General features: G+C 47.7%; 1 protein-coding gene across 1 annotated transcript in view; it reads left to right on the top strand.

Annotated features, from left to right (window-relative positions):
• Nucleotides 1-6,402: 6,402 nt before the first annotated feature.
• The window catches only part of LanA (laminin subunit alpha), a 139,232-nt gene continuing 122,606 nt past the window's right edge, over nucleotides 6,403-23,028 (top strand). Inside the window, exons 1-3 of the mRNA XM_075669831.1 lie at nucleotides 6,403-6,521; nucleotides 8,140-8,410; nucleotides 9,312-9,500. Of these exons, the coding sequence (XP_075525946.1) occupies nucleotides 8,168-8,410; nucleotides 9,312-9,500 (432 nt within the window). The 5' untranslated portion in view covers nucleotides 6,403-6,521; nucleotides 8,140-8,167. The remainder of the gene's footprint in view (nucleotides 6,522-8,139; nucleotides 8,411-9,311; nucleotides 9,501-23,028) is intronic.

Here is a 23,028-nt window from a genome sequence, read left to right on the forward strand (position 1 = left end):
GTCATTCCCATGACGGCACGGCGCCCCCTTAAGAAACTCCCATAGACGGTGGCGCCAGATTACCCTCTACGTGTTATAGTGAGAAACTCCATGTGCCCAACGCCTCCTATAATATACTATGCCTGGAACGTGAGCCGCAAACGCGCTGCCCTTCCCTCGCCTGTGCTCTCCTCCTTTTGGTACGGTGGCGAGCGCCTCTTGCGGCCAGCCCTTGTAAACACGCCGGTGGCGCGGCTACCGGGAGCGACGTCGGCAGCCAAGCGGCTGGCGCGTCGTGAGCTTTCGGCGGCGGCGGCTGTGGTTGTCATGGGGACCGGTACGGTGGCGCGCGCCGTCCTGCGGCGCATGGTCGCAACACTCGGCAGAGAGCGACGTTCCAGGCATATTGGCGGCGAGGTGTTACGGAGTCGCCATCTATCGGAAGCGCCTCGCTGGCGTAGTATGAGGGATCACGCGGCGCCCTCCTCATAGGTTTTGCTGTCCGCACTCACTGAAAACACCACTCGCGAGCTCTCCCGGACATTTCTGTAATTACTTTCGAAACGAGAGAAGTTTTTTTACTGTCTAAATAATAATCTTGGGCAAACTGAAAGCACAGAATCGTTTACAGACGCTATCTATTTACCGAATACGTACAGTGAACGCCACTGCGCGCGGTCGCCGCGATGGAGTCTCCCGAACCGGCTTCTTGCGTGAAAGGTAGCCAAACGCCGAGAGTAAACTATGTGAAATATGTCGTTAGAGTGGGCTGTCTGTATAATCAAATGGGGCATAACAGAATGAAGCCTCAATGCAGCGATCGCACGGGTTCGCAGCGACCGACTGCGCGTCTGCATGCATGTCCGCGCAAGTTTTGCTTTCGCTGTGAGCGCGTTTTCGCACCGTGCCATGAGCTTTAGGCCGCAGAATATGAGAATTTGACAGTATACAAGCAACCATTGTTGCGTGGGCGCTATCAGAGCTGTTCAAAAATAATTTCATTGTAGAGACTTCGACGCCTACGGGGACTGTGATGTACGTGCCGTCGCGACGATTCAATCTTTTTTTTTATTCTAAATTCTTTTACCTTTCAATATTATTTCTAGAGTTGCGTCACACTGTATGCTTATCGGTGTTCTCAGCGTGCGATTTCCCGCTGCTCCTTTTTTGTAATCCAGTGCACTAATTCATAACACAAACATGACCATATGCCATGCTTTCTTTTTAATGTGCTTCTTACCGCTCCCTTTCCACTCCACTGAACTTGCCAGAATCTATAGCATCGACAAGTTCATACCAAACCGTCGTGACATTACTCGGCAACGGACTCGGGCGAGCGTCGACCTCAGTGCGCGTTTTCCGAACATCACAGACACGGCGCCGTAGCAGAAATCTTCCTCGCGTCTGTGCTTGATGCATACCCGAGTTGTAGCCGATGACTGTTTGCCGGTTTTATGTTTCGCGAGCCAAGCTTCACGCAGCTTCTTGTCCTGCGGCTACGTGTGAATAAGGTTGACACCGGGCACCATTGCGTACGTCCGGCACTGCGGCACCGAGCAGTAGCCTACCATGTTGCGCGCCTTAAAAGGCAGCCACTACCTATTCTAGTGCTTTCAAGCGTTGTAAAGGAGACACTCGAAGCGGGAAAATCTCGCCACTAAATGAGGACCGCAGCGTACGAGGGAATTTAAACTCGTTTTCAGCTTGCTTCGGCGCTCTCGAAGCAGCCGACGCGGCCGCTATGTCCACGTGATCCTTAATAGCACGTCACGCCGACGGTGGCGCCAGCTTTTCCAGTGGCGGAGCTCGAGGCCAATAGTTATAGGAGGCGTTGATCTGCCACACAACGATAATCGTCATCTGACTTACTTGCGTTTCCTTCCTTGAAAACGCCGCGCCCGTTACTTTCCTGTCGGCAACGCAAGAACAGTGTCGGCAAGAACAGTTTACACCCTTTGGAGTGCCCCTTCTGCCACACAACGATAATCGTCATCTACCTTAATGCGTTTCCGGTACTTTCTAGTAACGAACGGCATGCGCGTTATCAGCATGATAGCATTTCCTGTCGGCGATGCTATCATGCTGTGAAATGCTATCATGCTGATAACGCGCATGCCGTTCGTTACTGGAAATTACCGGGTTCGCAGCGTTAAGAAAGGAAACGCATCAAGGCAGATGGCGATTATCGTTGTGTGTCAGAAGGGGCAGTCCAAAGGGTGTAAACTGTTCTTAGAGTGTAGTAGAATATGAATGATTGTGACAGACGGAACGGTGCTTGCCAGGCGCATCTTCAAGGTGGCTTGGCCCTCCGAGAACCTGGCTAAGCCTGGCTGGTGAAGGCTAGTAAAGTTGGTTTGCTCAAAACTAAGCGCAACTAATTGTTTGCTGCTTACAGAGAATAACCTCTAAATTGTACTTAAACGCGAATACACGCAAGTAAAAATTATTATTCCTATTATGAAATGGTATATTTTGTTTAATTATTTCTAATAGTTTTTCTTTGACGCCGTAGTGGCGCTGTCAGCGCAAAACGCTATCCGCAAACGTCAAACCCTATTCTAAAACTCTTCACTCCTACGTGCCCCAACGCTAACACCCGCAAAGCTCTTTGGGGCCCCAAACTATTGGGGCCCCTATTCTAAAACTCCCTAATATACCGGCATTCCCGTGCATACCACACAGCGCAGCAGCGCCAGATTTCATATAGTGAGGAACTCTATGGCCTTGGCGCGCGGTAACGGAGACAACTGTTCAACGATATCGCGCGGCGTTTAATGCTGTACTGGAATGACGCATACGAGCCGTTCCGCACTGTCTGCGCATGCGTGGGCGCGTGGACGCGAGCTTGCGCGCGTCCGCAAGCGTACAGTCGAGCGCGATTTGAAGGTTATCGCGCGAGCGTCGACCGGGAACGCGAACAGCGCCATGGCCCAGAATTCTCTGCCGAGGCGAGGGAATTATCAGGCCTGCTTCCCTCACTCTTTTTGCTGTTCCTTCAGCAGCCGTCACTTCCTGCTGGGCTATCAGTTTCTTTCTTTTAATTTCTTTTGGTTCTGCGAACAGGCAGTGATCGCAGTGCGCGCGACGTATTCTTGGGTATTATTGGAACTTGGACGTTACGAAGCTGTATCTAGCCTATGTAACGTCATTGCTGCTGCGCCAGGGAGAATGGGTGACTAAAAACATTAGCTTAAGCCCGCGAAGATACGAGGTGACCAAGTCCACACTTTATCGCAACAAATGAAAAGCGTAGAATAGAGAGAAAGGGCGGTGAGTTTGTCGCGGGGTGATGGTTGTTGTATGTTACAGCGAAGGAGGGAGAGAAGAGTGCGAAATCATGATTTTTCCTGTCCCGAAACCGGCCGCCAGGTGCCTGGAGTGCTGGGCTGGTTGACGCTCGCGCGATAACCTTCAAATCGCGCTAGACTGTACGTGTGGTGTGGGCATTAATAAGGCTGCTGCTCAGTGCAGTAGCGAATCGGCATCGTAGCAATACCCAGGGCTTGTGCGCTGAAGAGCTTTACGTTCCGTTTTCTAAAGGTACAACGCCTTGTTACCGATTTTTTATCGTTCAATTAAGTTCGTTTTATCTGAACAGCGGTCTCGCATTTCGGCGAGTACACTCAATGACACGCTGCTTCTGAGATCTTGCTCGGTGCCTTGACTCATGGCACTGAGCATGACCTCAGAATTCATAATGAACTTATTGAGAAAAAGAAATACTATATTCTTATCGTTACTTTGCTTCGAAAAGTTTTACATGCGAACCAAAACCGTTATGAACCGCTACGGATGATTCTTCTTTTTTTTTTCGTTCTGGGAGCAGAACCGGAACGGAACGTTTTTCAGTGGAACGAAACTAAAAACCAGAAACATTTCGTTCCGACACCATGCCCACATCATCACAAAACACTCCAAAGACTACAAATTTGGTGTCTTTTAGAGAACTGACGAGAAGGTGAAACTGAGAGCCGTTTTCTCAAAATTGTTTGTTTGCCTTTCTGTTCAGCTTTCGTAGCTGATTTCTTTGTTTCCGTTTGGCCTTTTCTGACTGCTTTTCTTGTCACGTTCCTTGGGCTACAGTGCAAGTCGTGACATTCTCGCTTTTCTTAGCTTGATTTTTTTAAAATCAGGACGCGCACCTAAATTAGTGTATTTAGGTGCGCGTCGAAATATCCCAAAGGTTTACAATTAAACTGGTGCCCCCACCATGACGTCTGTGACAATCCCTATTGCTTCGGAACAAATCGCTCAATCGTCAACAGTGATCTCCTGGAGATGCGCAAACGACCATCGGGCGTCGCCTGTGGTGCATTACATGTCTAAGGCCAATTTCCACATTTGTGTCCCCCGTTCTCGATATTTGATAAATGGGCTGGACCAGACTATAGATTCTTTTTTTTTTAATTCACTCACTGTGAAAACCATTACTATATGCGAAGCACTTTGCAGGCAGCTAGCTACCCAACACCGTTCAGGGTTCCAGGGGGGCTACCGGGCTTCGCCCCCCCCCCCGAAAATTTTCCGGCCGGCGCCCTGCTCCCTTTTATGCTTGGCACTTCGCCTATGAACAAAGGCGCATCTCCTTCGAACGCCCGCCCCAGACAAGTACAGGATGGTACATGGCTTCAGGTAGACCAAGGGCTTGCTCTAGGTAATAGTGGTATTATTATGCACCAAGCTTGGGGAGGAGAAACTTAACAGGGAATAATGGAACCTTAGCCGCCTCCCCCCCACCTCCCCCCAATCTCGAAATGCACCCTTAGCCCCCACTCCTACCCCCGGAAAAGAAAAAGTGACTACGCGTCTGCAGGGTTCTACAAAAGTGTTATCATATACAGGCATAAACCAACATTTTTGGGTATGGTTAGCAATTGTCTGTGTGTGACGCAAGTGTGCGCGTTACGACAGCAGCAAGAAGGCTGCGGCGGAGATGGCATGTCTATTTCTTGTTGTCTGGTGAAGAAACGTTACAACCTGTTTGCTTATTTACTTTGGCCAATCCCCAAGGCAGTGTAATCCAACAGAGCGTCTCCAAGCGCTTGCAGCCGCTAGGGAGAATGGGAATAGCGGGAAATTATTGGTTGTACGTGGTTAAGAAGACCATCACTCGTGCGTTTCATTCCCCAGTACGTGGCCGAATGGGAACTGGCGCGTGTGTCTGTGCTCTCGCTAATGCACACGCACCTGAAAGAGGTAGCTCGATCGCGTTGCCACGAAGGGAGTAGTCGACTAGGTTCGTCTTCGGAGAAGCTGCTGCTCAAGTGCGTAGCATGGTCGACACTTTTAATTGATCCCGATCCTGCGTGGCTTCCGCTTCTGGGCGCTTGTGTTTATTTGGACCAGTTTTAATCTTTCTTTCTTCTTTTCTTTCTTTTCGTTGGACCCTTTAACACAGTGTGCGTTTTTTAGTACGTGTGTGTGCACAAGTGCAATGTAAATAAATGTTTGTTCATCACCAAACTCCAGAAAAGATGCGATGCAGGAACCTACCTACCTAATGCGAAGCGCTTGGGATGAGCTAATAATGTTTGCATTAATGTGATTTTTTGTTTTGTTGCTGACTCACGCAGCTGGACTTGGCTGGACCCGTCTTCGCACACGCACTACTACACGAGCCAGATATCGACCCTTGCGAGATGCCCTTCACACCGCTCTCTCTCTCTCTCTCTCTCATATGTGGTAACAAGGAGGGCCCGGGTCAGTCATAGGGGGATACCGCACCACTGTTGAGCTACTGCCACTTCTGTGCCTCCTCCCTCACCCCAACATGACCTTGAGAACCGACTCGGGTTGTGACTCGGCCGCCGCCTGTCCGCCGTCTGCTACGCTCGTTATCTCGTCTAGGATCGAGCTGCCGTCTGCGAGGATGGGCGTGTCGAGAAAGAGAAGAGATACGGAGAGCGAAGGAAACGACTCTCCCCGGCGAATTCCGTGCAGCGTCTTCGAACGCAACCGTGGGAATAATTCGCAAGAGCTGTCCGCATGTATGAAGTAGGTCGGTAAGCATCAAGTGTGCTTCTGTGTTCGCCGACGCCTATGTACTATATAGTTAATGGCAACTGCGGTTGCACTAGCAAACCACGAATTTCTTTTTTGACGCTGCGCAATAGTTCGGCGCTTGCATAGCAGGAGCCATGGAGCTCGTAGCTTTCGCAATGCCGCACACATTTACTGGTCGCCTCAGCGACCGCGCCTGTGTGGTATGTGATCTTTATTGTACGGAGGGTGGGAGGTCAAAAGAAACGAAAAAGGATACGTGAGGGAGAGAGAAAGAGATTGTGTTGCGACGGAAGGAGAGAGGCACGGACTTGCAGCGGGCGCTGTTCTGCACCCCTCTCTCTGCCCCCTTCTCTCTCTCTCTCTCTCCTTGGGAAAGACTCTCCGGAAAGGCGAAGAACGGTTTCTTGGTGTTCCCCCGATTGGTATCCTCTCAGTCCTCCCCCGCGCGCGGTTGGGAGCATGCTACTCCCCGCTCACTGCTTCTGAACCTCGCTGCGCAAGCAGCGAACGCTCCAGACAACGAGCGCCTCCTCTATAACGTGAGTGATTCTGTTTTCATGGACACTTCAACATCCTGCTGCTTCGAGCGGACAACGCGAAATGAACTAGTAACTTAGCGCGATAAAAAGCAGACACAAGAAAAGTGGACAAGACAAGCGCTTGTCTTTTTCCACCTTTCTTATGTCTTGTCTTGTCCGCCTTTCTTGTGTCTGTGGTTTTTATTGCGCGAAGTTACTAGTTCGATTATGGAAGACCAAGTAGCCCAACAATTAACTCTTCTAAAATGTGAAATGAATTCAGGAACTGTTGTGACACGTTCTACCAGGACACTTATTGTGTAGAGCGTACTCGATACATAAATTGAAGCATAGGCCACAATAATCGATATTTCAACGAAATGATATGGGTGACTCGTGGGATCGAAGACAGGGATTAGAGCGCTGTGTTTGTGATATGACATGAAACTCGTACTGTCAAGACTTCGTGCTACGTGTACTAAGACGACTGTCCGATAATGTCAATTTTTTGTCATGGCCACCCTTACAGCTACCTAAAGCAAACGAATGTTGGAGTGCTTCTACTACATCTTTGATACTTATGTCGCCCAAGAAAGAAAGAAAAAATGCACGAATGTGTAAGCTTGTTACGCATGTTACGGAGCAGACGATAATTTGTGTAATCGGGCTAACACTGCTTTCTCAGTCTGGCCAACGCCGCATATTTTTTCCTGTTAGAAAATATTTTCATTCAGCATTTCTTCTTTTCTGTGTGTGTACGGTTATATTACACAAAATGTGGAAACTAAATACTATGACTCCAGCTCACTGGCATACGAACTGGGCACACACAAGGAAGGTCGTGAAACGGATGAAAATTATAGAGCAGTTTCACGGACAATGGCTGCTGCTGTTGTAATTTGCACAACTCGTCGGAACGTGTAACTGATCTTTAATTCTTTTAAGCACGTGACACAGAATTACCTGGCACATTCTCATAGCGAGCGCACCCCCCTCCCCCTTTTTTATTTCTCCATTCAATAGAAACAAAATAGTGGGAAATAAAAGTGCAAGTTTCTAAAGTATGGGCAGAACGTTCGCATTCGTTCTTATAGCGTACTAACGGATACAACGGAAAAACAAAAGTTATATTCAGTGATTTCGTTACATTGTTTCGATTAATAAATCCAGATTGCGCCACGCTCAACACGCACAGCGGAACGAGCCGACAGCGTGTTGCCTCGCAGTGTGCCAGCTCAGTGTAACGTGAGCGCTATCGGACGCCGCCACCGTGTCTATACCCAGACAAATGCTGCACTATTGCTCCCTAGAGTGTACACGTGGCCTTGGCGGCATTTGCTGCAACTGCAAGAATATGACTGTCACGACGGGAACAAACGTTGCCTAGTTCCTATTGTAAATAGCCCAATGAGCACTACGAGCTGTAGTTCATGCAGTGTATAGTTTCGAAAGGCGCTTAGAGCATACGTATTGGACAAACACGAAATGCAGGGAACCCTTGAAATGGGCGGAACATGCTTCGACGCGTACACAACCTGAGCTTTCAGCACGCGTTTCTGAGCTCGCCGATGTTCATGCGGCTCAGTTTAACCATTGTTTATGGAAGTCAAAAAATAGCTCGCCGTCGTGCACGCTGCAGGACTGGTCAGCGGCGACAGAGAAACAAAATGGCGGTCGCCGTTAGCAGCGCGGCACGGATAACCGCGACGCTGCTGTGCTTCCTGGTATCGTGCACCCTACGCGCTAGAAGCCAAATCCTGAACCCTCCGTACTTCAACCTTGCCGAGGGCCGCAACATCTCGGCCACGGCTACGTGTGGTGACCAGGGTACGCCCGAGCTCTACTGCAAGCTCGTCGGCGCCAACCTTGACAAGCAGGACAACCCGAACATCAACATCATCCAGGGACAGGTGGGTCTGCGCACGTGCCCCCGTGTGGCGACGCTGCTGATGATGAGGCAGCTGCGCGTCGCAGGAAAAAAGTCGAGAATGCTGTGTCACGCTGATAACGCGCAAGCCGTTCGTGAATTGGAAGTACTAAGCTCGCAGCGTTAAAGTAAGGAAATGCGGGCAAGACAGATGATTATTGTTGTGGGTTAAGATAAGACCCAAGGGGTGTAAATCGTTTTAAGAGCGTACGGTTCAAGGTCCAACTTCTGAACTCCTATTGGAACCTGTTTGGATTACAGAAAGAGCAGTTAAATGAATCCAGAAGAGGATTCATTTGTGACCTAGTCAAGCTGTTCTGACAAACAGCTTTTTGTCACAGTCCTTCTTTCTGTATCTTTGACAGAATGAAAATAAACGTGATTGATTGATTGATTGATTGATTGATTGATTGATTGATTGATTGATTGATTGATTGATTGATTGATTGATTGATTGATTGATTGAGCTATAGCCACCCTTGATTTTTGCACCGTTTATGGTGTAATGTTATGCCACGCGACAGTAACCGTCAATAGCCTCACGCTGCTCCCCCCCCCTTTTTTTTGCGCTGTAACGGCGTACCGAATTACTTCATTCACCGAGTGCCCTTACTAAAATATTTACGCCTTGTGACGCGTACGAAAACAATCGTCCTCGTACCGGGTACATTACTGTCAGGAACGCTGCGGCGGCCAGAAGTGATTGTGACAGGAAAGCATCCGTTAGTTAGGCTTCACGCTGGACCTTAGTGTATTTGAACTTCCATCGAACTGGCGGAGTTTAAAATTCATGCCATCGTTTCAGTTGACAGAATAAATTATGCCTGTTTGGTGCAACAGCACCTGCTTCAGCCTGACTGCGCTCATTCGTTCCCGCCATGCAGGTGTGCGACTACTGTGATGACCCCCGCCGAGACTACCCTCCGCACGTGTTCGAAGGCGACCCGCTGGGCCAGCGGCGCGAGCACCCTGCACGCTACGCCATCGACGGCACCGAGCGGTGGTGGCAGAGTCCACCGCTTTCCCGTGGAACGCGCTTCAACGAGGTCAACCTCACCGTCGACCTCGGACAGGTAACACTCTCTCGTCGCGCTCTCAGCATCTGCAACGCCCATTGGCGTCTTCTTTTTTGTGGTCGTTCCGTCTGCGCTGTGCAGCAGATTGGCGTCGCGGCCCGTGGTGCCCAAGATTCCATCAATTGCGATATATATATATATATATATATATATATATATATATAAACAAAGCACAGGGGAAATTATTTGTAGTTTACTATTATACTAAATTGTTATAATTGTATGGTCGTGATAGGTGGCGCTGGCTAACACTCCCAGGATAAATTTAAGATACATAATAAATTCGCCAGAAAGTGAACGGGTATACTGCGCCGCGGTAGCTCAGTTGGTGAGAGTATCTCACGCGCAATGCGAATATGTGGGTTCATACCCTACCTGAGGCCAGTTTTTTCGTCCTGTTTAGTGGAGCTGTTAGAACCTCGCTGTGCTTTTCTTGACGTCCGCAGCTTCGCTGAGCTGGGGGAGAGAGCTGAGAGAGTAAAAGCAGAGTATAAAAATATCATCGCTCAGCATAGCGACGCGGCGAGGGTGGGTGGAGCCTGACGGGACACATGTGGTGTGACGTCATTGCTCTCCGATAAAAACGCGCGCGCTCGCTTCGGTCGGTGGTCCTCTTAATTTCTCGCAGTGGAAAACGTCTCGAACGCGAACCGGCGTTTGTTGGGGCGAAATTCCGCGTGTAGGGGCGACGCGCCGTAAGAGTACATAAGGATCTCGCCAACCAAGTGGCCACTGGCCAATGCAAAAAAAAAAAAATAATATGCGTGTCTCTGCTATCGCAAACACCAGAGACCAGCGGAGCTGGGGGAAGCCAAGCAAAAGTTAGACTAAGTGTGCGGTTTAGCACTACTTTACTGGCCCTCCCCCAGCTCCGCTGGTCTCTGGTGTTTGCGATAGCAGAGCCACACATAATTTTTTTTACTTACATTTACTTATCATTTCTTCGCTTCAATTAAGATAACTACAAATAATTTCCCCTGTGCTTTCCTTGGTGTCATTGTCTGTTGGCTTATGATAATGACTAAAAAATCAGAGGGCCCGTAAGCACACCTTGTGAGTTGTGCATGCGAAAGGATTACTGTCCAATTGAACGCCGTTGAGCGGTCCTTCGAGTTATCGACTCGCGTTGAGACGCTTCGCCAACACCTCCTATTATAGATAGCACAAGGCCACTGTACTTCGATCCGTGACGTCATGCTACCTTGCCAGACTGCCATATATAATCTAATGAGGACTTTCCCGAGTAAGCCGCGGTGATTTTGACGTCACTGCTTCGTCACGCCGGGCTTGGCGATGGAAATTTAGGTACAAGTGGCATGACGTCGTAAAACAGAGTGCACAGGCGTGCTATCCAGGAGGCTAAGGCATTCGGCCTTAGAGCGGCGTCGGCTCGTATGTTCGAAACTCACTACCGCCAACGTTTTTCCTTTTCTGTTTTATGAATTTATTCTGTTTTTTATACATTACTTTATCCATATAGGGATTACCGAGGCTCAGTTAGAACGCAGGCGAGAGCTTGCGCAGTCAAGGAACGCGCGGATCACACATGCTTCCTAGAGCGAGGGCGACGTTTCGATGCCCTCTCCCCTTGCACAACACCTGGCGCGCTCCCATATGGGCTGCAGAAATGAGCGTACTTTTCCTCTCCCAAATCACGAAGAAGCTATCGCCGCAGCAGGTGTTCCCTTTCACCCGCTCAGCTCCGTCGATACGCGCTCGTGACGCAGCCAATGGGAATTTAGGTGCCCTTTTTCGTTTGTCCATACGACAGACGCCGGCTTTCTCGCTCGATGAGCCATTTGACGCCTTCGCAACAATAAAAATCGGGCCTATCTGTTCCCTTCCTTGTCGTCTATATATATATATATATATATATATATATATATATATATATATATATATATATATATATATATACCACGGTGTAAGAGTACATACATACATACATACATACATACATACATACATACATACATACATACATACATATAGGAAGCCCTGCTGCCAGCACACTGTATGCGCAGCTTGAGAACTTCGTAAGGGCATCAACGCGTAGGCGAGTGCATCCCAAGTAGACGGTATACATGATTTGGGCCAGTGGGCACCATTAATCGGCAAGTATTGCGCAAGAACTAAGAGGGAATTACATAAGACAAAAGCGCGAACTTCCAGAAGAAGAACAACAACAACATAGACCGGCAGTTTTGGTTGCGGTCGCCTCAGGTGGCGGCATCTTCGGCTTGCCGGACGGCCCCATGTTATTGTATGGAGAGAGAGAGAGAGAAACGTTTATTAAACGAAACAGTGTCCCGAGCGAGGCCAGGTATCACCCTAAGGTGGGAGGGCTCCTTAGTCCAGGAACCCTCTGGCTTCGACTGCCCTCTTGGCCCTGGCGACGAGTTGTCGTTGGTCTTTCAGGTCCCGGAGGGTTAGCTTGGCCTCCCACGTTTCGAATAGGTCGTTTGCTTCTATTGCTCGTTTTGCGTGCGTTTCTGGTTGCATTTCGCTGCCTTCCTGCCACGGGTATTCCAGGAGCAAGTGTGCCAGAGTGTCGGGTACGTTGCAAAGTGGGCAGACGTAGCCGTGGAGCGTCGGGTAGAGGCGATGCATTATCGTTCCGTGCGTGTATGTGTTACTTTGCAGGCGTCTGAGGATTAGGCTTTCTTCTCTGTCGAGTTTAGGGTGCGGTGGAGGGTACACTCGACGCTCGAGCCTGTAATGTTTCAATATGGCCGAATAGTTGGTGGGTACGGCCTCCGCCTCTTTTGTCACGGGTCCGAGAGCGCGTGGGGAGAGGGGAGCCCGGCTCACGTGCTCGCGGGCAGCGGCGTGGGCCGCTTCGTTCCCCTCTAGTCCCTCGTGTCCGGGTACCCACGTTACGCAGGTGTACGGGAGCGGAGTGCTTCGTCTTTTTAGTATCTTGAGTGCATCGGCCGAGATGCGGCCTCTCAAGAAGTTTCTGCAGGCGGCCTGAGAGTCGGTGAATATAACCGCTGCGTCTGTGCATGTGGTGGTGGCGAGAGCGATTGCCGCTTCTTCAGCCGTTTCCGGGTTGCGTGCCTTGATGGTTGCCGATGCTAGCTCGGAGCCTTGGGAGTCTACGACGCTCAGAGCGTACGCGTTTTGTATGGAACTATATTTTATTCGTGTTTGTGGTGAAGTTTACATGTAGACATGATATACGACGTACTTCCGGTTAATGATAAGAAAAAGCTTTAAAACAAGCTAGTCGACTATAGTGTAAGTGACGCTAACACGCGCGGAACGAAAACGAACAGATCCGCGTTTTGCAGTCGGCTTGTTTGTTTTACTGAGTGCATCCTGACACAGAGCTTAACATGCACAATTGCAAAACAGTGTCCATGTTTAGCCTTGTGCTGTAAGCATGTTTACGATGAACCACCATGCAGCTCGCCCAAACGTGTACGTTTTACCAAGGGCGATACAGTTTTTGCCAGCGCATCGCAGGGCTATATGCTTGTGATTCGTGACTTCATGCTCGTAGGTCTTCATTTCCCGAAGGGCGATATACATGCAAAATAATGATTTACAAACTGAGAGTCGGTCCTCTAGATAACACCGCAATCGGAGCGCGCAGGTTCTTGTTGGGAGCTGTCACCCCTCCCCACCGGGCGAAGTGCTATAACCGCCAAAAGTCACTTCGGTGGCTACGTTGCATACGTGTACGTTACGTACCATCGAGTCGCTTTGACACACCACGAACTTATACGAACGCAAGGACGTCAAACATTGGGCTGATTGGTTCTGTATGAATAAAGGTATAACAGCGCGACTTCTTGAACGAGGACAAAAAGAAAAAGAAAAACGAACAAGGACAGCTCTTTTCCTTGTCTCTCTGTGTGTGTGTGTTTTTCCTCCTTTTTTTTCTTTGTTCTCGTTCAAGAAGCTGTGCTGTAGTGACCCTTCATTTAAGCCCACTGAGACGCTTCCCTGTGGCGGTGTGCACTTCTATGATGCACTTGGCCTACGGGTAGATTAGTGTTTCTCCTCTGCAAACAAACGCGCTTCAGTGGTCAAAAAAGAAAGAAAGAAAGCGATAAAAAATGATAAAGTGCATCTGCCTTCGCACTCTGTCCGGCCTCTCGAGTCGCCTTTGCACGGAGTGATCCCCTTTGGCGGGACGGAAGCGCGCTCGCCTTCTTATTTTCCTCCCGTCGACCGTCTCGCCGCCCTCCCCGTCAGCAAATGGTCCAGTGCCGCGGTGCTGGCTTTTTCTTTACTTGGTTTCGAACTTTCTGCAGCGTGCCGCTTTGTCCGTGGCGGTTTCTTGCGAGAGAGAAGCAGAGACGGGGTGGGGGCGGGCTCAGCGAGCGAGGACCGTTTCTGGGAATAGCAGCGACGCCCTTCCCACCCCGGAATGCGGGCGCCGCATGCGCTCGCTCGCCGCCCTTGCGAGTGACGTGCGGCAGCCGGGCCCACATTAGCGTCTTGCAATGCTTGCATTTCTTACGTGAAACATGGAAGATATAATGTCGGCTCACATGCAGCTCTACACACGCCGATCTGTTAATAGAATGGTTAATTATGTCACGAATTCTTTAATTTACTTTTCATTGATATAGACATATTCAGTATGTACCACTGGGAGTGTGCCTGTTTAAATCTTCATCTTTTATATAGGAATCCTGCATAGTTTGGCATGCCCACTGTGGAGGATTGTCCAGAACTGGCGCCTACTGAGTGCCTAATAAATTAAAATAAAGTCATACATAAAATTCACCATTCCTTATATAGATCGGTGTGTTTTAGAAGCTCCTGTGAGCCGACGTTATATGTACAGGTTTTATTTAGGTTTCTTTTTTATGACGCAGAACAGAGCTCGACATACGTGATCACATACGTGATCAGCGTACAAGGTGTATATGAGCGACTTACCTTCATATAGGTTTTGTATATACCTATATCCATTAATACATTTCGCTAGACAGTAGCTTGATTTTCAACCACTCTGGTTCTTGTGGCCAAGCCATCGAAAGTATTTATTAGAGAGTTTTAGAATAGGGGCCCCAAAAGTTTACAATATAGAGGTTGTTGTCTCAGCAGCAAGCAATTAGTTGCGCTGTTTTGAGTAACCAACCTTCACCAACCAAGCTAAGCCGTGTTAGGCCTACGAACCATGAAATCGACAATCGAATTCGGAATCAGCGACGTCTAATGAATCAGTTTTCATAACACACGCTAGCTGAGAGAAAGCGATAACTGCAGTCACTTCTCTTAGCTTCCGAACTTCACGCGTTACCACGAATCGAACCCAGTTTCACGCTAGGTTAGAGCCGTCGTTTCGATGGGTGCCGCCATTTTATTGACGTAAATCTTTTGGGGCAGCTTCTGGGGCTCCCGCTAAATCAGCGAGATAGCGTGCCCGACGCAAAACCCAAACGTGCCAGTGGCTTCGACGCTATTTCTTTGGGGCCCCTGTTCTAAAACTCTCTATTGAATGTGCGTGCTCACGTATGCGTGATAATATTAGTATGCAGGGTGTCCTAGATATCATGCATCGCATGTGTAAAAATATTCACGCAGAAACTGAGAGTTATCTATGTATGCGCAAGCACTGTGCGACTTGCTCATCTCCACGCAGCCCGATGTCGTCATAAATGTTATGAACCTGATCCGACCAGTATAAATCTTCATAAACCTTTATCGGTTGCTATTAACGTTATCGGACTAGATCCGAACTTTATGAATCCTTATCGGTTGTTATAAACCTTATCGGACTCGATCGGAGCCTTATGAACCCTTATCGGTCGATATCAACAATGTCACAATAGATCCGGTCCTTATCCACCATTATCCTGAGGGATTAGGGTGCATAATATGCACCCTAATGGATATGATATGACTGTTAGCAACCTTATCTTATTTGATCCGATCCTTATCCGTCCTTCTCAACCTTATCGGGGACGGTCCGACCCTTATAAACTCTTATGAACCTTATCGGGCTTGATAAGTACCTTAAGGCTTGATAACCATTATTAATCCTAATCGGTGCTTATTACCCTTATCATAATGCTCCATTATAAGACCTTATCGCATTTTAGCACCTTATCAATCATTGTCGAACCATTGTCGACCATAATGAGACCCATATAACCCCTCATCAGTGCTTATCATCCTTATCAACTCATTGCCTGCTTATCTGTCTGCGTTGCGCGACTTGAAGCGCATGAACCGTCAGAGATCGGTGGCATTTCGGCCGATGAAGGAACACCCCGACCGGAATGTGCACCCTGCGACCACCGAAACGCATCGGGGATGTGGCGTGTTTGGCATTAATTTTTTAGCAAAGTCGGAATTTTCTTGGTGTCTACAGTGCTCCTAGCTGGCTCTGCATGTGGTCCTAAAGATTACTTTTATTCCATCATCACCAAATCTTTCGACTCAACCTTCATAGACACTGTTCTCCTTCGACATTTGATTTGTACCGCCGGTACAACGGATTCACTTGGCTCAGATATATATTCACCTTCTGCAAGTGTGAGTGTTTAAGAAGAATCTTTAGCTTGGGCTAAACCCCGTTGCGGCCTATTCAAATACATGTAGAACGCAAAAACGTTTTTTCTGAGATAACCTATGGACCGATTTTAATGAAATTTGTTGCATTTGAGAGAGAAAGATTAATTATAGTGACTGCTGGGAGCGGAATTTAGATTTAGTGCCTGAATTTTGTTAAAGAGATCTTTTCTAAATCCGAAAGTTTGAAAAAAAAAATAGAAGCACGAAGTATACAAATTAATAGCTCTGCATCAAGAGCAGGTATCGCGGTTCTGTAAACGGCATCCACTAGATCATTGAAAGCGGACAAATTTGATATGTCATTTTACATATTACGTGAATTTGTTACGTTCTGTACAAGGGTGCTGCAAAAGCTGTATTTCCATACTATTAATTTTTTAGGGTTCATGTGTAACATATCAATTTTGTCAGCTTTCGATGTACTATTAAATGTGATTCACATAATTGTGCTATTACTTTTCATTGCTTGGTTACAGAGATATAAAATTGGTAGTTTCGTATTGTGAAAATTTTCGATTTTTGACGCTTATTAATAAATAATTGACGACCTAAGTCAGAAATTCGGAACCAACAGTCACTAGATTTTAAGTTTTTCTTTTAAATGCGATAAACGTTGTCAAATTTGGTGCAGTGGTTGCCGAGAAAAACGAATTCGCATTTTACATGTATTTAGGTAGGAGCACCCAAGCCAAAGGTTCGGCGGGTAAGGCACACGGCTTCTGAGCGTGGTGTCGTATAGGTTCTAAACTCACCACCTCCACCAGTTTTTCTTTGGGATTTATTTTCTTCTATACAATAATTTCTTCTTAGCGGTTCATCTCACGTGACATCGCTTACGTAAGCGCTCGATCGTCCCTCTGTCCTGCATCGCTTTGCGCCACTTAAATGGAAAACCAACTCGCCCAAAGTTACAGTAGGACGGACGGACAGGTTTCCTCGTTGGGTAGGCATAGAAATGCTTAAGACGGACCATTCTACGTGAACATTACCAAGTGAATATTGTTCACACTCGAGTAACCGCCAGAAATGTCTTTCGTTGATGCCATTCAATTTAATAATTGATTGCAATTAGGAAATGTTTTTAATTACTGCATTGAATATCGTGCTGTCATTGAATAATCTGTAGGAAATTGAAATAAACTTAGAACTGGCATGCTTTCAGCGAGATAATTCTTGTCCACTCGTTTTTTTTGGCTGATGAAGAAAGCCCACGAAAGATGACAAATATCGCGTGACTACGCCCGCATCAGCGCCCTCAAACAAGCTCCCGTGGCAACACCGAGACGTCGCGGGGTCGCGGCCGGGTCACCTGCTGACTCCCGTGTAGCCTAACTGAGGACGCTGCCTTTTTGATGCGGGATAGATTCACTGTATAAAGCCCGCCAAAGCACTCGAAAAGGGCCGCGCGACTAGGCTCTAGTCACGTTATATTTTCAATTTTTCGCGGGTTTTCATTATCAGCCGGAAATCTTAAACTTGCAAAGTATACCTGGCTGAAAACAGGCCAGTTTTCTTTCAATTTTGTACAATTTCTTCATTCACTAATTCTATCACTAAGTTTCTGACTAATTACCTTATGGCAGATATTGCAATTTACAAATTCTAGCCGGGAAGTTCGCAAAGCAGATCTACTTGGAACGAATTCTCAGAATGGCACCAGTTTCGAGACATTAATTCTCGAACTTTGCAGTAAAATGAATTGGTGTTCCATTTACTTCTGTATTTTAATGCATAAAACGACGTTTTGAATCAGTGGAATAATATAGCGCATTTTTACCGCAAGTTTGACAGCGCATACCTCGTAAATGGTGTCACCCACACAATTCTTTTCAAGTAGATATGCCTCGCAGTCTCACCCTCTAGAATTTGTGAATTGCAATATGTGCCATAAGATAATTAGTTAGAAACTTAATAATGAATTTTCGTGAATTATTCGATTATGCATTTCAATTTTTTGTGCAAATAATGTCTGCCTCTTCGAGTAGACCAGCTTATGGACTATAATTGTGCTATCTGCCACAAGTTAATTAAAGAGAAATTGAAAGTATTCGTTGAAACACCCTGCATATGTTGGTGAGACTGTGTGGACTGGAACATTTCTGGGAAAACGTGCCAAGTATACAGAGCTCGGTCCTTTGTATACGTTGTCGTCCTGGTAGTATTGTGCCACCCGTGGAGACTTGAAATATTTGTCTCGTTTTTGTTGGAATAAAAAAACCTCTTCTAAACAGGTCAGCAAAGTCTAGAAGGGTTCGCAAGAAAAGCTTTAGAAATACCTCTACGCTGATAGCCATTAGAGAGTTTTAGAATAGGGGCCCCCAACGTTTTGTGGCCCCAAAGTAATAGCGTTGAAGCCACTGCGCATGCGCAAGACGCAAACTGCGTTTGGGTTTTGCGTTGGGAACGCTATTTCACCCATTGAGTTCACCCGGTGAGTTCTAGTCAAATATGGCCATTTATTAGAGTTTTAGAATAGGGGCCCCAAACGTTTTGAGGCCCCAAAGAAATAGCGTCGAAGGCACTGCGCAAGCGCAAGACGCAAACTCCGTTTGTGTTTTGCGTTGGGAACGCTATTTCACCGATTTAGCGGGAGCCCAAATAACGGCCCCAAAAGCTTTGCGTCGGCAAACATGGCGGCACCCACCGAAGCGACGGCTCTAGCACCAAACTGGGTTCGATTCGCGGTAACGCGTGAAGTTCGCAAGCTAGAAGTGACTGCGGTTATCGCTGTCTCTCAACTAGCGTGTGTTTCTATGAAGATTGACTGCTTAGACGCCGCTGATTTTGAATTCGATTGTGGATTTTATAGCTCGTAGGCCTAACGCGGCTAAGCTTGGCTGGTGAAGGCTAGTAAAGTTGGTTTGCTCAAAACTAAGTGCAACTAATTGTTTGCAGCTTACAGAATAACCTCTAAATTGTAATTAAACGTGAATACACGAAAGTCAAAATTATTATTCCTATCATAAAATGGTATATATTGTTTAATTATTTCTAATAGCTTTTCTTTGACGCCGTAGTGGCGCTGTCAGCGCAAGACGCTATCCGCAAACGTAAAACCCGATTCTAGAACTCTTCACTCCTACGTGCCCCAACGCTAACACCCGCAAAGCTCTTTGGGGCCCCAAACTATTGGGATCCCTATTGTAAAACTCTCTATTAATACAATCTGTATGTAGTGTGAACGAAGAAAACTGTATAGGCGCACATATTTCTCCGAGAATATAAGTTTAATGAAAATGTTCCACCGCCCGATATATATATGTTTCGTCGCGTACACGTAGAGAAATGCGTAAAGCACGCGTATGCGTCGGCTAACGAATGGAGGGAATCTGCAGGGTTATGCTCGAGCTGGGCTTGTCTAACATTGCTACGTATATTGCCCGTGTACCAGCACAACTTAACGCCGCTAACCGTTTTTTTTTTTCTCGCTTTTTGTGCGTGAGTGTTCTTTAAATTCACGTTAGCGGTGCGAACGACCGTGCAGTTTCTTTGATGTTGTTGATAGAGTGATAAATGCAGCGAGGACCAGTGTACTGAAGCAGTGTGCATGTTTCCACAAGCATATATATGTAACATAGCCGTCGTGACGTTGAAGCGCAAGTTCGTACAAATAATACGGTAACTTAATTGCGCGCAAACCACGCAATCAAAGGGCGAGTTAAAACATACATCAACGCGTCCTTGTATGCAGAGGTCGGAAGGAAAGCGTGGCAGCGCGTTGCCGGCCGGCCGTACGCGCCATGCCGTAATCGGCGGCGGCTCGTATACGCAGCCTCTGAGGCGGTCGCTATCTTCTCACGGGTCTTCATCGTCGCTGAAACAGTGGCTGAAATGCGACTCCCGTGCGACGTCGGCGCTCCCCCACCGTCTCCATGGCGCACGTCGTCACGCGAAGGCGTTTGCAGCGACCGCGAAGTAAAACGAGATCGCGCGGCGTCGAGGTCCTGTCGTGGCGAGCAATGTGAGAAGTCGCGCTAAGAACGTCTCCGAATCGGACACCGAAGAAGCGGTCACTGCGCGCGCGGCTCTCATGAAGCAGCTGGCTTATCTCTGCGGCGCCGACCGCAAGCACTGCGTTCTCCTTGTACGCTGCTTAGCGCCTTGATTAGGGTCTACAACTTATCGCCCGAGCGTTGACCGCCGCCTTTCTAGTATCTCTTGTCTCTCTGCCTCGAAGGTGAAACGAAGCACCCGCGTCGGTGCAATGCCTCGGGTGTAGTAGCATGTGCATTCCAGGCCGGGCGGCAGCCGTTCGTCCAGATTTGATGAACACTGGAACTGCATAAGCTATGGTGATGAGATGGCTCTCCTTTCTATAGAGAGTTATAGCTCAGCGAGCCAGCGGGCCAGCGTATGCGCCACTGCGCATGTTGTACCGCGCGTGCGCACTGACGTCTATACGGTGCACCGTAGCTATAGTGTGTGCTTCCGTGGCGTGCAGCGCATACAGATCATAACATGAACCATTAGCTGAAACGAACCTGTCAAATATATCGAACAACCGCTGTCCTCCAGAACCGTTGGCGCTCAGTGGTAAAACAAATTGCAATGACTTGCAGTCGTGAAATATTCACTGTAGCATGTAGGGCTATAAAAGATTTCTCACGAGTTGCCGCTCAGAGACGTTGTATAAACACCCTTACAACAGTTGCACCCTTTGGGGTGTACATTTGCCTCGCAACATTAATCGTCACCTGCCTTGCTTGCTTTCCTTTCTTGAAAACTCGGCGCTCGCCACTTTCCTGTCGACAGTGCTGTGCCACGCTGATAATGCGCAAGCCGTTCGTGACTTGGAAGTACACCCTTCCCTCTAAAAAACGTTTACACCCTTTGGGGTATATATCTGCCACACAACGATAATCGTCATCTGCCTTGCTTGCGTTTCCCTTCGTCAAAATGCCGCTCCCGCTACTTTCCTGTCGGCAATTGCTATGTACGTCACGCTGATAACGCGGATGTCGTTCGTTACTGGGAAGTACACTCTAAAACAAAATTACACCCCTTGGGTTGTATCTTGCCACACAACAATAAACGGCACCTGTCTTGTCCGCATTTCCTTTCTTTAACGCTGCGAGCCCGGTACTTCCCAGTAACGAACGGCATGCGCGTTATCAGCATGACATAGCATTCCCGACAGGAACATAGCGGGCACGGCGTTTTAAAGAAAGGAAACGCAAGCAAGGCAAATGACGATTATCGTTGTGTGGCAGATATACACCCGAAAGCGTGTACCTTTGTCTGGGCTCGCCGCGTTAAAGAAAGGAAATGCGGACAAGACAGATGACAATTATCGGTGTGTGGCAAAAGGGTGTAATTTTGCTTAAGAGTGTAGAGTGTTAAACAAATGTACACCCTTTGGGTGTATATTGGCCACACTCTTAGAAAAATTTACACACTTTGGGCCTTAATTATCTTGTCCCACAACGATAATCGTCATCTGTCTTGCCCGCGTTTCCTTTCTTTAACGTGGTGAGCCCGGTACTTCCCAGTCACGGACCACATGCACGTTATCATTGTGACGCATTCTCTACAAGAAAGTAGCGAGCGCCGAGTTTTCAAGAACACTCTTAAAACGGTTGCACCGTTTGAGGTGTATATTTGTCACACAACGATAATCGTCATCGGCCTTGCCTGCGTTTCCTTTCTGGAAACTCGGCGCTCGCTACTTTCCTTTCGAGAATGCCGCGTCACACTGATAACACGCATGCCGTTCGTGACTGGGAAGTACCGGGCTCGCAGCGTTAAAGAAAGGAAACGCGGGCAAGACAGATGACGATTATCGTTGTGGAACAAGATAAGCCCCAAAGGGTGTAAATTTTTCTACATTCTAAAATAGTTTGCACCCTTTGGGTTGTATCTCTGCCACACAACGATATTCGTCATCTGCCTTGCTTGCGTTTCCTTTCTTGAAAACGCCGCGCCCTCTACTTTCCTGTCGGGAATGCTATGGGATGCTGCATGATAACGAGCATGCCGTTCGCTACTGGGAAGTACCGGGCTCGCAGTTAAGGAAAGGAAATGCGGGCAAGACAGATGACGTTTATTGTGTGGCAAGATACGACTCAAAGGGTGCAAACTTTTCTTAGAGTGTAAGAGTGAAAGCGACACTATTTCGACTCCCTTAGCACACTTGTGCGCTAACGAAGCATGCTGTTCGTGAATTGGAAGTACCGGGCTCGCAGCGTTAAAGAAAGGAAATGCGGGCAAGACAGATGACGATTACCGATGTGGGACAAGATACGACCCTAAGGGCGTAAATATTTCTATAGTGCGTGTGTTATTGCGTAACTCCGCTTTCTTTATGTTTCTTTTTCGTGTAGGAATATAGGGAGACCTTTCTTTTTTCCTGTGTAGAGTGTCGTCAAAACAGTAAGATTTTAATTTCTTCTCAGTGATAAATTGTTGTTTTCTGTTTCTTGCAAGAGGAGGCAGGATTGCAGAAGACTGTTCGAAATGTGTATAGTGCAGATAGAAAACACACGCACGCGCTAAGATGCAAGTTGCTTACTCGATACATACTATACCTCTGTTTAACTAAAGAAAAAAACAACAACAAAGAAACGCGCACACGGAGTGGGTGTACGTTGCTCTCTGTATATTCATGTATAATTCCGTTATTAATCCGTTAACAGTCGTTCCGTGTTGACCTAACTCGCACGGTTCATAGGGAGTAGCAGGAAACCCGCCAGTTCTGAAACCTCGGCTCTATAGCGCTTCCATATATTTGATCTGCCTCGCATGCGGTTTCCGGCCTGCTGTGGAAGCGACTTCATTGTATTAGCGATTTGGGGCGCCTTCTCGACTTCGTTAGAATTCGAACCTTTGCGAACGTTGCTCACATACGCGTTCCTCTGACGCATGCGTTCCTTGAACCGAAACGGTTTCCACAGCATGCACGCTGTCCCCGCCTGAAGTTCTTTTGAATTAGAATTCAAAACAAGGACAAAGCCTTAATTCGGTGTCACCCAAAGAAACGACTGCACGTCGA

This window comes from Dermacentor variabilis, chromosome 9 (assembly GCF_050947875.1).
Source record: "Dermacentor variabilis isolate Ectoservices chromosome 9, ASM5094787v1, whole genome shotgun sequence".
NCBI classification, from domain to species: Eukaryota; Metazoa; Arthropoda; class Arachnida; order Ixodida; family Ixodidae; genus Dermacentor; species Dermacentor variabilis.